This window comes from Scyliorhinus canicula, chromosome 1 (genome assembly GCF_902713615.1).
Source record: "Scyliorhinus canicula chromosome 1, sScyCan1.1, whole genome shotgun sequence".
Taxonomy (NCBI): Eukaryota; Metazoa; Chordata; class Chondrichthyes; order Carcharhiniformes; family Scyliorhinidae; genus Scyliorhinus; species Scyliorhinus canicula.
The window spans coordinates 276,953,740-276,970,583 of record NC_052146.1 but is presented as its reverse complement, the minus strand read 5'-3'; the positions used below and the strand labels follow the sequence as shown (position 1 = coordinate 276,970,583).

Genomic DNA, 16,844 nt, shown 5'->3' with positions numbered 1-16,844 from the left:
CACCCAGGGAAAAAGTCTCTACCTGTCTACTCTATCTATTCCCCTGATCATCTTATAAACCTCCATCTAGTCACCCCTCAACTTCTCCGTTCTAATGATAAAAGGCCTAGCACCCTCAACCTTTCCTTGTAAGACGTACTCTCCATTCCAGGCAACATCCTGGTAAATCTCCTTTGCACCTTTTCCAAAGCTTCCACATCCTTCCTAAAATGAGGCGGCCAGAACTGCACACAGTACTCCAAATGTGGCCGTACCAAGGTTTTGAACAGCTGCATCACCTCACGGCTCTTAAATTCAATCCCTCTGCTAATGAACGCTAGCACACCATAGGCCTTCTTCACAGCTCTATCCACTTGAGTGGCAACTTTCAAAGATCTATGAACATAGACCCCAAGATCTTTCTGCTCCTCTACATTGCCAAGAACCCTACCGTTAACCCTGTATTCCGCATTCAGATTTATCCTTACAAAATGGACAACCTCACACTTTTCAGGGTTAAACTCCATCTGCCACTTCTCAGCCCAGCTCTGCATCCTATCTATGTCTCTCTGCAGCTGACAACAGCCCTCCTCACTATCCACAACTCCACCAATCTTTGTATCGTCTGCAAATTTTGTGACACACCCCTCATCTCCAAGTCATTAATGAAAATCACAAACAGCAGAGGACCCATTGGAGTTTATACGAGCGAGGGGGGATTTCATAGAAACTTATAAAATTCTAACAGGGTTAGGCAGGGGAGATTCAGAAAGAATGTTTCCGATGGCGGTGGAGTCCAGAACTAGGGGTCATAGTTTAAGGATAAAGGGGTAAACCGTTTAGGACTGAGGTAAGAGAAATGTCTTCACCCTGAGTGGTGAATCTGTGGAAATCACTACTACAAAATATAATTGAGTCCAAAACATTGTGTAATTTCAAGAAGGAATTAGATATAGCTCTTGGGGCTAAAGGGATTAGTATTGAACTTGATGATCAGCCATGGCCAAAATGAATAGCAGAGCAGAAGGGCTGAATGGCCTTCTCCGGCTTCTATTTTTTTATGTATGTTTCTATGTAGAAATACGTTATTTTATTTACCATTAACCATTCAAATACACTTCCGGTTGCAGTGATGCGGAGGTAAGCCGCACGTTCGGCGCTCCTGCTTTTTTCGGTCTTTTGGGCTCTTTTAAGGGCCTGTAGCAGCGCTGGCTGGACTTTTCCCGGTGGGGGAACACATCTGCTGCGTTTATCTGCCGGTGGATGGACTGGACCAGGAGCAGGGCGGTCAAAAAATCGGCTTTGGAGCAAAGAAAGGTGCGAGGCAGGAAAAACAAGATGGCGGCGGGTGGGGAACCGGCAGCGTGGCAGCAGTGGGCGCAAGAGCAGCAAGAGCTGCTTCAGAGAGCTGAAAGCTGAGCTGCAGGAACCGCTTAAGGCCTCACTGGATAAGCTCATGGCGACTCAGACGGCCCAGGGTGCAGAGATCCGCGAGTTACGGCAAAAGGCCTCGGAGAACAAGGATGAAATCCTAGGCCTGGCAGTGAAGGTGGAATCGCACGAGGCGCTCCACAAAAAATGGCAAGCGAGGATGGAGGAAATGGAGAACCGCTCGCGGCGGAAGAACTTGCGGATCCTGGGTCTCCCGGAGGGGCTGGAGGGATCGGACCTGGGGCCTATGTGGCCTTGATATCATAGATATCATAGAATTTACAGTGCAGGAGGCCATTCGGCCCCTCGAGTCTGCACTGGCTCTTGGAAAGAACACCCTACCCAAGCCCACACCCTATCTCCATAACCTAATAACCCCACCCAACACGAAGAGCAATTTTGGACACTACGGGCAATTTACCATGGCCAATACACCTAACCTGAACCCCCCGCTAATGGGTGCGGGGTCCCTCCAAGGGCCCTTGGAGCTGGAGGGTGCTCATCAGGTGTTGCTGAGAAAGCCCAGGCCGAACGAGCCGCCAAGGGTGGTGATGGTCCGTTTTCACCGCCTCGTCGACCGTGAGTATGTGCCGAGATGGGCTAAAAAGGAGAGGAGCAGCAGGTGGGAGAACGCAGAGATCCGGATTTATCAGGACTGGAGCGCGGAGAGGCGAAGAGAAGGGCTGGTTTTAACCGGTCGAAGGCAGTGCTCCACAAGAAAGGGGTGAAGTTCGGCCTGCTACAGCCAGCACGCCTCTGGGTCACTTATAAACACCGCCAGCTCTACTTTGACTCCCCGGAAGATGCCTGGGCCTTCGTCCAGGCAGAGAAGCTGGACTCGAACTGAGGAGGGTTGGGGATGGATGTGTGTTGTCCGGGGGTTTGTTCTCCCTGGTACTTCTTTGTTGGTCCCTTTTTTTTTTCTCTTTTTGATTGTTTATTTTGGTGCCTTTTTTGCTAGTGGAGGGTTGGGGAGCTGTGTTGCAGGTCCATTTGGTCGCGCATCCTTTTCTTTCCGGCGTTTTGGGTTGGGGGCGGGGTTTCAGAACGAAGCGCAGGCTTTTATCCCGCACTGGAGGTGGAGTGGGAGGGGCCTGCACCAGGCGGGGGAGTGGCGGTTGTGTCACACTGGGGGGATCGTTGGGGTGGCGGGAGCAGCCGGGGTCAGCTGACTTACAGAAGTACGTCGAGAGGGGTAACGCAGCGGGGGGGGGGGGGGATCTGCCACCGTGGGGAATGGGCCAGGGGGGGTACTGCGGACACCTGGTGGGCCGAGGGAGAGTTATGGCTGACCGGCGCAGAGAGAGGGGAAAGACCCCCCCCCGATTCGCCTGGTCACATGGAATGTAAGGGGGCTGAATGGTCCGGTGAAGCGGGCCCGGGTGATGGCGCACTTGAAGGGGCTTGGGGCGGACGTGGCTATGCTCCAGGAAACGCACCTTAGGGTGGCGGATCAGGTTAGGCTGAGAAGAGGGTGGGTTGGACAAGTGTCCATTCGGGGTTAGACGCGAGGAACCAGGGGGTGGCCATTTTGGTGGGAAAGAACTTGTCGTTTGTGGCGTCGAGCGTGGTGGCGGATAGCTGTGGCAGATACGTAATGGTGAGCGGTAGACTTCAAGGGGAGCGGGTGGTGCTGGTCAATGTGTACGCCCCAAATTGGGACGATGCAGGTTTCATGCGGCGCATGCTGAGCCGGATTCCAGACCTGGAGACGGGGGCATGATATAGGGAGGGGATTTTAATACAGTGCTGGACCCGGCCCTGGATCGTTCGAGGTCCAGGACCGGTAAGAGGCCGGCGGTGGCCACAGTGTTGAGGGGGTTTATGGACCAGATGGGAGGGGTGGATCCTTGGACGTTTATGAGGCCGGGAGGTAGGGAGTTCTCATTTTTCTCCCACGTCCATATGGCTTACTCCCGGATCGACTTTTTTGTCTTCAGCAGGGCGCTGATCCTGAGGGTGGTGGGGCGGAGTACTCGACGGTAGCCATATCAGACCACGCTCCGCATTGGGTGGACCTGGAGGAGGGGAAGGATCAACGCCCTCAATGGAGGTTAGAGGTGGGGCTGCTGTCGGATGAGGAGGTATGTGGGCGGGTCCATAGGTGTATAGAGGGGTATTTGGAAGCTAATGACAACGGGGAGGTGCAGGTGGGGGTGGTCTGGGAGGCGTTGAAGGCGGTGGTCAGAGGGGAGCTGATTTCTATTAGGGCACACAGGGAGAGGGGGAGAAAAATGAGAGGGAGAGGTTGGTGGAAGAAATGGTAAGGGTGGACAGGAGGTACGCGGAGGTCCCGGAAGAAGGGCTTTTGAGGAAGCGTCGTAGTCTCCAAGCGCAGTTTGACATATTGACCACCTGGAAAGCGGAGGTGCAGTGGAGGAGGGCGCAGAGGGCGGTAAACGAGTATGGGGAGAAGGCAAGTTGGATGCTGGCCCACCAGCTCCGGAAGCGGGAGGGAGATAGGGGGAGTTAAGAGATGTAGGAGGGAACCTGGTGCGGGGTGCAAGGGGCATTAACGGGGTGTTCAGGTCCTTTTATGAGGAGTTGTACCGGTCGGTGCCCCCTGGGGAGGAGGGAGGGATGGACTGCTTCTTGGACAAGCTGGAGTTTCTGAGAGTGGGGGTGGAGCGGGCAAGGGAGGGGGGGGGGCCTTGCCCCCGAGATGTCCAGAGCATTAATTTCTTTGATCTTGAAGCAGGATAAGGACCCTCTCCAGTGTGGATCTTACAGGCCGATCTCGCTCAACGTGGACGTGAAGCTGCTGGCCAAGATACTGGCCAGGAGGGTGGAATATGTGGTCCCGCAGGTCATTCACGAGGACCAAATGGGTTTTGTGAAGGGGAGGCAGCTGAATGTCAATGAGCGGTGGCTTCTTAATGTCATAATGATGTCGGCGGTGTACGCGGAGGCGGAAATAGTGGCATCGATAGATGCGAAGAAAGCTTTTGACAGGGTGGAGTGGAGCTACCTGTGGGAGGTGTTGAGGAGATTTGGGTTCGGGGAGGCTGTTATGGGAATCGAACCGTGCTGCTGGCTTGCCTTGGTCTGCTTTCAAAGCCAGCGATTAGCCCTGTGAGCTAAACAGCCCCTTGTGAGCTAAACAGCCCCTCCGGCGAGGGGATGCCAGAGGTGATGAAGATTCTGGGAGAGTTCGGAGACTTCTCTGGCTATAGGCTCAATGTGGGGAAGTGTGAGCTGTTTGTGGTACATATGGGGGACCAGGAGAAAGAGATAGGGGAGCTCCCGCTGAAAAGGGCAGAGAGGAGCTTCAGATACCTGGGAGTCCAGATAGCCAGGAGAAGGGGGGTCTGCATAGGTTAAACTTCACGAGGCTGGTGGAGCAGATGGAGGAGGAGTTCAGGAGGTGGGATGTGTTGCCACTTTCCCTAGTGGGCAGGGTCCAGTCGGTTAAGATGACGGTGCTCCCGGGCAGCACGGTGGCACAGTGGTTAGCATTGCTGCCTACGGCGCTGAGGACCCGGGTCACTGTCCGTGAGGTGTTTGCACATTCTCCCTGTGTCTGCGTGGGTTTCACCCCCACAACCCAGATCTTGTGCAGGGTAGGTGGATTGGCCGCGCTAAATTGTCCCTTAATTGGAAAAAATAATTGGGTACTCTAAATTTATTTTTTAAAAGATGACGGTGCTCCTGAGGTTTTTGTTTCTCTTCCAGTGTTCACCCATTATGATTCCGAAGGCTTTCTTTAGGAGAGTTAACAGGAGTATTACGGGGTTTGTGTGGGCGCAGAAGACCCCGATGGTGAGGAGGGTATTCTTGGAGCGAGGCAGGGAGGTGGGTGGATTGGCGCTGCCCAACCTGTGTGGGTATTACTGGGCTGCGAAAGTGGCAATGATTCATAGGTGGGTGATGGAGGGGGAGGGAGCCGCATGGAAGAGGATGGAGGCAGCGTCCTGTGTGGGCACGAGTTTAGAGGTGCTGGTGACGGCCCCGTTGCCGCTCCCTCCGGCAAGGTACTCTTCGGGTCCGGTAGTGGTGGCTACCCTCAAACTCTGGGGACAGTGGAGGAGGCATAGGGGGGAAGTGAAGGTCTCGGTTTGGTCCCCGACACGGAGGAACCACCAGTTTGTACCAGAGAGGATAGATGGAGGGTTTTTGAGTTGGCACAGGGCAGATATCAGGCAGATGGGGGACCTCTTCCTAGACGGGAAGTTTACGACATTAGAGGAGTTGGAGGGGAAGTGGGGTCTACCCCCAGGGAATTCCTTTAGGTACATGCAGATTAGGCCGTTTGTTAGGCGGCAGGTAGCAGAGTTTCCGCTATTGTCACCAAGGGGGGTTCAGGATAGGGTGCTCTCGGAGACGTGTGTCGGCGAGGGTAGGATCTTTGCAATTTATCAGGTGATGCAGGAAGGGGAGGAGGCCTCGGTGGAGGAGCTGAAAGCGAAGTGGGAGGAGTTGGGGGAGGAGATTGAAGAGGGGACGTGGGCAGATGCCCTGGGGGAAGGTGAATTCCTCCTCTTCTTGCGCACGCCTTAGTCTAATTCAGCTAAAGGTGCTGCATAGGGCACATATGACTGGGACCAGGCTGAGCCGGTTCTTTGGGGGAAAGAGGACAGGTATGGCAGGTGTTCGGGGAGCCCAGCGATCACACCCACATGTTCTGGGTGTGTCCGGGTTTCTGGAAGGGGGTGGCGGGGACCTTGTCCAGGGTGGTTGGCTCCAGGGTGGAACCGGGCTGGGGACTTGCTATTTTTGGGGTAGCATCAGAGCCGGGAGTGCAGGCGGTGAGAAAGGCCAGTATTCTGGCCTTTGCGTCCCTAGTAGCCCGGCGAAAGATCCTTTTGCAGTGGAAGGACGCGAAGCCCCCCGAGCCCGGAATCCTGGATCAGAGACATGGCCGGGTTCATTAAACTGGAGAGGGTAAAGTTTGCCCTGAGGGGGTCGGTGCAAGGGTTCTTCCGGCAGTGGCAGCCTTTTCTTGATTTCCTGGCGGAGCATTAGAGTGTGGTCAATCTCAGCAGCAACCCGGGGGGGGGGGGGGGGGGGGGGGGGAACGGGACTATGCGTTCGTTATGGGGGTTTGTTCTTATGGTTCTATGTTTATTACTCTTTCTTGTTGTTAATTTATTGTTTTGTATTGGGGTGGGGGGGGGGGGGGGGGTTTGTTTTTCTCTTTTCATTGTTGGGATAAAATTTGTTGCTGGAAAATTTGAATAAAAATTAATTTTTAAGAAACCATTCAAATACATCACCCCATAGATTTGTAACTCCATCATAACCAATAATCGCTCAGTTCACTGATGTTTATATATGTTACACTGTCCAACAGATCGATGGAAGATCGCAATTCAACAGGTTCAGAACTCCTGCAGTATCTCTCCCCGGTGTCCATTCTTAATTTACGGGCTCAGACAAATAAAAACCACAACCAAACTTAGTCATATAGAAATGCAAGAAAGGAGGAATAAACGGCTCCTTGAACATGCTCTGCCAATCGATGAGATAATGGCTGATCTGATTATAGCCTCAAATCCACCTTACTGCCTGCACCCATCTCCCAACCTCCCCCATGACCTTTGGCTTCCCTGTAGATCAAAAGTCAGTCTAACTCAGATCTGAATATATTCAATAACCCAGTCTCCTTTTCTCTGAGTCGTGGATACCAAATGCTAACGACCTTATGAGAGAAGAACTGATGTCGACTCTCTGGGTGGGATTTTCCAGTCACACCCGCCCCAGACCAAAAATTCCCACCCGTGGTTAATGGGTCTTTAAACGGTCTTCCAAATTTTCTGGCCCACCAGCAACGATTCCTGCGCCTTGCGGGACCGGAGGATTTACCCCCATGTCTTTTCCTTGAAGCAAATTTTTTTTTAAAACAGTAATTGCAAATTGAATGAGTCATTCAGATACAAAGACACCATTTGTCTCAAACTCTCAAGGTGTGAAAGTCATCACACAGGATGTATAACCCATCTTATTTGGAAAAGGACTTTGGGCTTTTAACCAGTCACATGGCAAGACAGTCATGTTTGTTGCCTGCTTTTAAAACAGTAAGAAACTATTCTGCAGATAGATTCTACTGGAAGCCATCAACCAGCTGCAAAGACATCCAGCAGCCAAGGTAATAGATAGCAATACCACAAAGGTAGGGGATTCCCAACAGAAAGGAGGACTTTCCTCAACCTGTTCTAACTTCAAGTTCACCTGACAACCAGCATCCTGAAAATTCAATAACAAGACATCTTTCAGCTTATTGAAAATCCTTCACCTTGCAAGACCTTCACTTCAACCAAAACATCAACTCATTTAAGAAACGACAGCCCTGTTCTGAAGGAAACTAAGGCAATCATGAATTGTAATTGTATTGTTTTCCCTCATTCATTTTTAATCTTTGGTCCAGCTGTGGGTCACTGTCCATGTGGAGTTTGCACATTCTCCCGTGTTTGCGTGGGTTTTGGCCCCAACAACCCAAAGATGTGCAGGCTAGGTGGATTGACCATGCTAAATTGCCCCTCAATTGGAAAAAAATGAATTGGGTACTCAATTTTAAAAAGAATCTTTGGTGTTAGTGACAAAGTGGCTGAGTCGAGTGAATGAGACATTATGTTTTAAATCTCCAGTAGGAAAACACAAATTCCATCCATGACATCTTCAGCTCCGTCTTAAATAGGAGACCCCTTATTTTGCAACTGTGCTCCCTAGTCCTAGATGCCTCCACGAGGGAAACATCACCTTAGTATCTACAAGGTGAAGGCCCCCTCAGAATCCTAAATATTTCAGTACGATTATCTTTTCTTCTAAAATTCAACAAGCATAGACCCAACCTGCTCAACTTTTCCTCATAAGACAACCCTTCATCCTCAGAATTCTGTCATGATCCGACATATCTTGAGTGGGAATCCAGGCTCACCTTCCCCCACCAATATTCAGGTTTATTGAAGTGCCTCAAACATCAACCAGCTCAGATCAGCATATACAGACCAGGAATTAAATCTGAGCCTTGCTGGTATATATGACTCACACTAATCAGTATATCTACCAGTTGAGCTATTAAAGGAAGCAGAGACTTTTTCTATGTTATTACTCATGTGCTGAGACTCTCTGAACAATGTACACTTACCTTGCCATGGTCTTTCTCCACCTTCTGGAAACACTTGTTCAAGGAGAGATTGTGCCTAACAGAGTTCTTCCAGCCAGTGGGCGCATTGGTAAAATATGGAAAACGTTCCAAGATCCAATTGTAGATATCCTTAACTGGAAGGCATTTTCTGGCTGAGTGTTCAATCGCCATAAAAATAAGGCAGCTAAAAGAATAAGGAGGTTTGGAATTCAATCCACGATTGTCATTGTTTAGAGAATCTGAAAGAGATGAAGGCGATGCATCTCCTTCAGTGATGTCACGTGTCGGACTAACACTGCGAAGCATTTCACTACCCAGGCTGAAGTTCTTCAAGAGGTTTTTATTTTCATGAAGCCAGTTCAGGTTTGTAAGCTCTTCATCATCTGTTATTCCTTTATCTGCAGAAATGACTTTCATGCTTGTGGCACCAGCCATCTCTGCAAGACTGTCTACTGGGCAACTTGAATTCAAGCTGCAAGTTTCATCTATGCCTGGGATCCCAGCTTTCTTTGTTGGAGACATGCCAATAATTGGACCCATTTAAGCCTCACACCTGTCGGACAAAGAAAAATGAAGGTAGTGAGAAGATCAACTTGTTATTTTCACCCTAATCACTTCCATCATAGCACATTGTATTATTAATAATAAAAATTGTACTTCAGGCAATCTTTAGTGATCGTGAAAAATGACAGCAGTGTGGATTGGTCAGCTTTGGTTAACAGTCACAATTTCCCATGGGTTAAGTTTTCCAACATTCAGATATTAAAAATAAACCAGTAGGCAAATTAACAAATGGGTACAGAATAGAATTGGCAGGTTCTTGAGAACAGGTTGTTACATGAAGGTCTAGGACAAAGCAGCTTTCCCCTCTTTAGATGCTCACTCCCTCCACCACTAACACACCACTTGGTGAGGTTTCTTCAACAGCTCTTCCCAAACCTGTGACTGTTACCACCTACGACAAGTTGTTACCTATTTTTCTTTCCTATGGAGCCACTGATGTATATATTTTATACAACTTATTTTATAATTTCTGAACCGTCACCTCTCAGTCCATTGACCCTCCCCCTCCTTGTTTGCCATCACCTGCAAATGTAAACATTTTTGTGCTCAGTTTCTAAATCAAAATCATGCAGGTAAATTAGCTTGTTTCCAGCACCAAACTCCAGAGCACCTGACTCATGATCCCCATCCCACAAAGTTCCCAGAATAATTTGTTCTTTGTTCCCTGAGGAAGAGGTTGCCTTTATAAAATACTTTTCATAACCTCAAGACATCCAGTTGTCTAATGCAGCCTTTTTCAACTTTCATCTCTATTTTCTGGTAACCTTGCCTGCGATTTTCCTGGTCCTGAGCTTTAAACCCTGATGATTCATATTCAAGGACTGGCGTTAGCCTAGTCATAGATGAAAGCAGCCAAGCCAACAGCAGGGTTTGAACCAGGAAATTTCTTGGCTGATATGTAGAGTACGATAATGCAAGTCATTGGCTTGGTGTCATATTTTGTTTGATACTGTTCCTCTGATGCACCTCAGGACAATTTGCTACATTAATGGTGTTATACAAATAAAGTAGCTGTTGTTAATAGGAACTATTCGAGTAAAGCACCTCCTTTCAGCTGCTGTTGAGAAGTGAGTGTACACTTACTTACTCCCCGTGTGCATACAAGGTGAAAACAGCATTGGAGGGGGTGTAATCATGTAAACTTTGAAAATAGCCCAAATCATACCCCGGTTAGAGAACCTTTGGGAGTCAAAACTGACTGAAGTGAAAAAGTTACCTTAATTGCACAGACGATCCACAGTAAGGCTGTGGAATGGCTGCTTTGATACAACAAAGAATGAGATATGCAAGAAAACTGGGACACAAATTCCATTTGTTGTGACTGGTAACGAAAAAAATTGAAAGTAAAATATCGTACTATTTTCCATTTTCACTTGTCTACTTTTTCCTCAGTTAGTGAGGGTAAGGGTTTCAGACCCTTGTAAAATCAAGTTTTAATCTCATACTGAAGTATTTGACCCATAAACCACTAACCCAATTTACAATTGTTCTTCCTGCACATATAAAAGCACCATTCAATATTTCCAGATAATTCAGTTGGCAGGCTGGATTCAATTTAAATTAAATGTGCTTGAGTTTAATCTAATCTGATCACCATTGTGAACAAAATAAATTTAACTCAACTGCTCACTAATTAGAGCACCAAAGACCTACAACAATTTAAGGGGGGGGGGGGGGGGGGGGACACAATGATCTCACTGAAAAAGGCAGACAAAAAAAAATCTTCACATAGTCAAAATAAAACCATAATTTAATGTTAACTGCACCCTTGACACTCATCTCAAAAATAAATTCTGAAGCCATACAGAAAATAAAGAGCCATATTTTGCGAAATTATTTTCTGTTTTCTATGAAGCTGTTAACTAGGTCAGTTCAAAGTATTCAGCCTTTTGTATGATACACAACTGAACAATACACTTAATCAAGATAATACCAGTGATAAAAATGCCTTATTTACAGCTCTGACTGCTATCCTTTTCCCTTGAGTTTTTCCATTAAAGACATCAGGCATACTGTTGAGTAGATATTTAGTTAAAACATCCAATTAGCAACACAATGCTCACCTGCTTCAGCAACTCAACAGCCAGCCATTAGGCTCTGCCCCACCCATTCCAGTACAAAGAGGGCATCTACAAAAAACAATCTCAAACCTCAATGTCCTACTGTTTTTCCATGAATTCATTACATGGCTTTGTATATATGTGGCTTGAGGTTTATCAGCTCCACTGACGTAAGACTTTTCAATTCTGTCAGTATCGATCTCCCCCTTCACAATGCTTTTCCTTTCCTGAAGGCTATAACCCGCACGGAGATGTATTTCCATGACTTCCAATATTCTCTGGAACCTCACACAGGCGCCATTTAAACAAAAAAACAACAATAGCAACAACTTACATGTGTACAGTGTCTTACAGATGGTAAAATGTTCACTTTGACTATTTTCCAACCAAATTTGACACCGATCCACAAAGATAGATCAGGATAGATAGCCAAAAGCTTAGTCAAAGAGAGAGGTTATAAGGAGAGAATTAAAAGAGGGATACTGAAGAGATTTAGGGAGAGAATTCCAGTCGCTAGTAATGGAATGATAAAAATCATTGAAGAGGTCAGAATTGGTACAGCTGAGATATTGGAGGATTGTAGGGCAAGAGGAGGTTACAGAAATAAGGACGGGTGGATAGAAAAAGGTCCACCTAGCATTCCAACCTGTCGACCACACTGTGTGCATTACAATATTATATATAGTGGCACCGAATACAAAAAGAGAAATTGTGTTAAATCTTTATAAATCCCTCTTAGTGGGCGGCACGTGGCGCAGTGGTTAGCACTGGGCCTGCGGCACTGAGGATCCTGGTTCACTTCCCGGCCCTGGGGCACTGTGTGTGGAGTTTGCACATTCTCCCCATGTCTGTGTGGGTTTCACCCCCACAACCCAAAGATCATAGAATCATAGAATTTACAGTGCAGAAGGGGGCCATTCGGCCCATCGAGTCTGCACCGGCTCTTGGAAAGAGCACCCTACCCACACCTCCACCATATCCCCACCCAACACGAGGGAAATTTTGGACACTAAAGGCAATTTAGCATGGCCAATCCACCTAACCTGCACATCTTTGGACTGTGGGAGGAAACTGGAGCACCCGGAGGAAACCCACGCACACATGGGGAGAACGTGCAGACTCCGCAGAGTGGCCCAAGTCGGGAATCGAACCTGCGACCCTGGAGCTGTGAAGCAATTGTGCTAACCACTATGCTACCGTGCTGGTTAGGTGGATTGGCCACACTAAATTGCCCCTTAATTGGAAAAAAAAATAATTGGGTACTCTAAATTTATTTTTTTAAATCCCAGTTAGGCCTCAGCTCATGTATTCCGCACAAATCTGGGTGCCACAGATCGAAGACGGGACATGGGCTGATGCCCTGGAGAGGGTAAATTCTTCCTCCTCGTGTGCCCGGCTTAGCCTCATCCAATTCAAGGTGCTGCATAGGGCCCACATGACTGGGACGAGGATGAGTAGGTTCTTTGGGGGTGAAGATAGGTGTGCCAGGTGCTCGGGGAGTCCAGCGAACCATGCCCATATGTTCTGGGCATGCCCGGCATTGGAGGAGTTCTGGAAGGGGGTGGTGAGGACGGTGTCAAGGGTGGTGGGATCCAGGGGGCGAAAGAGGCCGGTGTGCTGGCCTTTGCGTCCCTAGTAGCCCGGCGAAGGATTTTGCTACAGTGGAAGGACGCGAGGCCCCCAAGCCTGGAGACCTGGATCAATGACATGGCGGGCTTCATTAAGCTTGAGAAGGTTAAATTCGCCCTGAGAGGATCGGTGCAAGGGTTCTTTAAACGGTGGCAACCTTTCCTCGACTTTCTGGCTCAACAATAGGGTACTGGGACAGTAGCAGCAGCAACCCGGGGGGGTGGGGGGAAGAGACGTTGATTATGTTGGCTTATTTTATTTAAATTTGATTGATCTAATTTTAATTTATGGTTAAGTTCTCTTGTTTGGGGGGGGGGGGTGGGGGAATGTGATACATGTGATGTTACGGTATGGGGGGGAATTGTGGGTGTTATGGGGCTGTTAGTTGCATATTACTGCTTTTTGCTATACTTGTTGTTATATTTTCTGTAAAAAATTCCAATAAAAATTTTTTTAAAATAAAAAAATCTGGGTGCCACAGTTTAAGAAGGATGTCAAGGTCTTGGAGTGCACACACAAGTCGCTTTACCAGGATTATATCAATAATGAGTGAGTTCAGTTTTGTGGAGAGATTGGAGAAGTGATCCGAATGAACTGCCCGATAAGACTGAATCCAAATTCAATAGTAGCCCTTAAAAAATGAATTGGATAAATACTTGAAGGATAAATGAATTGGAGGGATACTCAAAAGAGCAAGGACCAGGACAGACTGGATTGCTCTTCCAAAGAGCCTGAGCAGGCCCAATGGGCTGAACGGCCTATTTCTGTCCACACTATTTGATGACGGTATACTCGGATTGTTCTCTTTAGATCAGAGAAGGTAATAGAGGTATTCATAATGAAAATAATTGGGAGAAGAACTGGAAGGGAAATGAGAAGCTTCTTCTCACAGAAAGTTAAGATCTGGACTGCACTCCTTGAAAGGGCGGTAGAATCAGATTCCATAGGAATTTTAAAAAGGCAATTGGACCAGCATTTGAAGGGGACTAATTTGGATGTTTGTGGTGGAAAGGGACGTGGGCTTTAATTAGACAGCTCCGAGACCTGCCGGAGCCACGACAGACCAAATGGTTTCCTTCCACTCTGTTTTTCTAAAATTTTTGTTCATGGGACCTTGGTGTTGGCTAGCATATATTGCCTATTTTTAATTGTCCTCGAGAAGGTGGTGGTGTGCTGACCTCTTGAACTGCTACAGTCTATCTAGTGTAGATACACCACAATGCTGTTGAAGAGTTCCAGGATTTTGACCCAGCTACAGTGAAGGAACAGTGATATTGTTTCAAGTCAGGATGATGTATGACTTGGAGGGGAACTTGCAGGTGATGGTGTTTCCATGCACCCCTTTGCCTTGTCCTTCTACATGATAGAAGTTGCGGGTTTAGAAAATGTTGTCGAAGGAACTTTTGTGAGTTGCTGCAGTATGCCTTCTAGATGGTACTCATTGCTGATGCTGCACATTAAGTGGAGAAAGTGAATGTTGATGTTGGTGGATGGGGTGCCAAACAAGTGGGCTGCTTTGTGTTGGATGGTGTTGAACTGGAGTGTTGTTAGAGCTGCACCCACCCAGTGCAGCGTATTCCATCACACTAAATCGCTGCAGATTCCAAGCCTCTGACTTGCTCTTGTAGTCACAGTATTTAAAAGCCTGGTCCAGTTCAGTTTCTAGTCAGTGGTAACTCCCAGGATGTTGAGTGCGGGTTCAGCTATGGTAATGCCATTGAATGCCAAGAGGAGATGGTTGTATTCTCTCTTGTTGGAGATTATCAATGCCTCGTAAATGATGCTGAACATTGTTAGTGCAATCATCAGCGAACATCCCCACTTCTGACCCTATGACAGAGGGAAGGTCAGTGATGAAACAACAGAAGAAGATGTTCAGCACCATTTGCGACCCTCCCTCAGATACTAGTCAGTGTCCTTATGCAGCAAGACCTGGACAACATTCAGGCTTGGACTGATAAGTGGCAAATAACATTCATATCCCACAGCTACCTTCTGTGCCTCTTCAGTTATTGTCCAAAGGGTCTGTTGAGATTGGTCATTATCTCCCAAAAGGCAGCAATTCCATCCTCCTCTTTTCCCAGTTGTCCAGCCAGCATACCTGCTGGCAGATCATCTTGATATGCACATTTCTGAGGACTTTGGTAGCGGCATGTTGGGGAGGTTGTGCATTAGGTAGCTCCCCCCAGAGTACATATTGGCCAATCCACCTAACCTGTACATCATTGGACTGTGGGAGGAAACCAGAGCACCCAAAGGAAACCCACACAAACACGGGGAGAACATGCAAACTCCACACATAAACCGTCACGCACGGCCAGAATTGAACCCGGGTCCCTGGTGCTGTGAGGCAGCAGTGCTAACCACTGTGCCCAGCATTAGAGGGGCCCCAGGAGAAGTATGCCAAAAAAGACCACAACTAAGAAATCTGTGGAAGGAAATCCTACAACGGATTCGAAGGCTTCACGTTGAGTCTCAACAGGGAAGATGGTGGCGAGGGGTCAGGCAGACGGGGCCGCCCTGATCACAGTAGATATGCTAATATGCCCGAGTTCGAAAAACAGTTTGAGAAGCATTCCGAGAGGCAATGCAAGACGATGCTCGACACTTTGCGCAAGTCGATGGTGGTGGTGCTGGGTCCTGTTCGTGAGAAGTTCAAGAGGACTTTGGAGGCTGTTTTTTCCGTCACCAATGTGATCTCAGCCTCCAATGGTGAGGTGTTGAAAGGGCTGGAGGAGGCTTTGTCAAGGCACTGTGAGCAAATTGCCTCATTGGAGGCTGAGATCTCGGTGGTGGTGGAGAAGAGCAAGAATCGGAGGGCAAAGATAGATGACATGGAGAATCACCGAGGAGACAAAATATCAGGATCGTTGGGGTGTCGGAGGGCCTGAATCCAACTGCATACTTTTCGCAGTTGCTCATTTAGATGGCGGAGGAGGGGGTACTGGCATCTCCTCCTGAGTTGGACAGGGCCCATCGAACACTCCACCAGATGCCTCGGGCGAATGAGCCATCACGAGTAGCGATAGTCTGATTCCAGTTTCCAAAAGATTCCACAGTTTCCAGAAGAGGCAGGTCCTCATGTGGACCAAGGAGAATTGTGACCAGAGATGTTAGAAGATATCAAGATCTCAGTACGGAGCTGGCGAAGAAGCGGGCAGCCTTTAATAAGGTCAAAGCAGCATTATACAAGAGTGGAGTGAGGTTTGGAGTGGTGCAGCCTGCATGTTACCTTTGGGTCAAAGGACCATTAATACTTTGGAGGAGGCAGAAGCGTTTATTACAGAGCACGGATAGGGGTCGAGACAAATGGGCTGTGTGTGGACTTGTTATGGCTGTTTATGTTGTTATTTCATTGTGTTTTAGGGTTGGAATGGGGTTGTTTTGTACAAGTTGTGCGGTGGGGGATGGGAGGATAACTGTTTCATGGGATATTCTTTAAGGCAATATTTATTTTCTACTTGCAAACATATGGCCCTCGGTGGGAACGTACTTTTACAAGGAGTGCTGAATTTTTGTTATATATCGGTAGCTTGGGTGGGTAAACTTAGCTGGCATTAACATTTTAGCTAGCGAATACGAGCAATGAATACGGCCTGTTGGTTCGCTGAGCTGAGCACTTTTGTTTGATTGGGGATCTCTGGAATGTGATCAATATGGATGTTTAGGTGGGGTTTGATTCAGGGTGGTGGGGGGGGCGGGTTAGTTTTCTGATGGTGACCATGGGATTGTCTTTTTTTTATTGTTTGGGTGGTTTGGTGGCCATCTTGGGTGGGCCTTGGGCCTACATCCTCTGGGTAGGCATTTGAGAATCCTGTTTGGTAGAAATGGCTGACTCTGGATTAATTGAGGGTGAGAGACCCCTGATTTAGTTTGTTACTTGGAACATAAGGGAATTGGGGGGCCCAGTAAAAAGGTTGAGAGTTTTCTTTGATCTGAAGAACCAGAGGGTTGATGGGGTGTTTTTGCAAGAGACTCATCTGCGGGTGAGGGATCAGATCAGTTTTCGTAAGGGGTGGGCGAGTCAGGTCTTTCACAGGGGCTTTGATAGTAGAGCTCGGATGGGGAGGGTAATTTTAATCAACAAAAGGGTTCAT

The 16,844-nt window shown here is 48.0% G+C and overlaps 1 protein-coding gene and 1 long non-coding RNA gene across 3 annotated transcripts in view; one reads left to right on the top strand and one right to left on the bottom strand.

Moving 5' to 3' along the window:
- The window catches only part of LOC119974671, a 162,820-nt gene that overhangs the window by 105,784 nt on the left and 40,192 nt on the right, over positions 1–16,844 (top strand). For both annotated transcript variants that reach the window (XR_005462552.1, XR_005462553.1), the window contains exon 2: positions 8,899–9,070. This is a non-coding gene — a long non-coding RNA (uncharacterized LOC119974671). The remainder of the gene's footprint in view (positions 1–8,898; positions 9,071–16,844) is intronic.
- LOC119974666 (forkhead box protein N2-like) overlaps positions 1–16,844 on the bottom strand; it is a 108,551-nt gene that overhangs the window by 71,176 nt on the left and 20,531 nt on the right. Inside the window, 1 exon segment of the mRNA XM_038813747.1 lies at positions 8,495–9,047. Within this exon segment, the coding sequence (XP_038669675.1) occupies positions 8,495–9,034 (540 nt within the window). The 5' untranslated portion in view covers positions 9,035–9,047.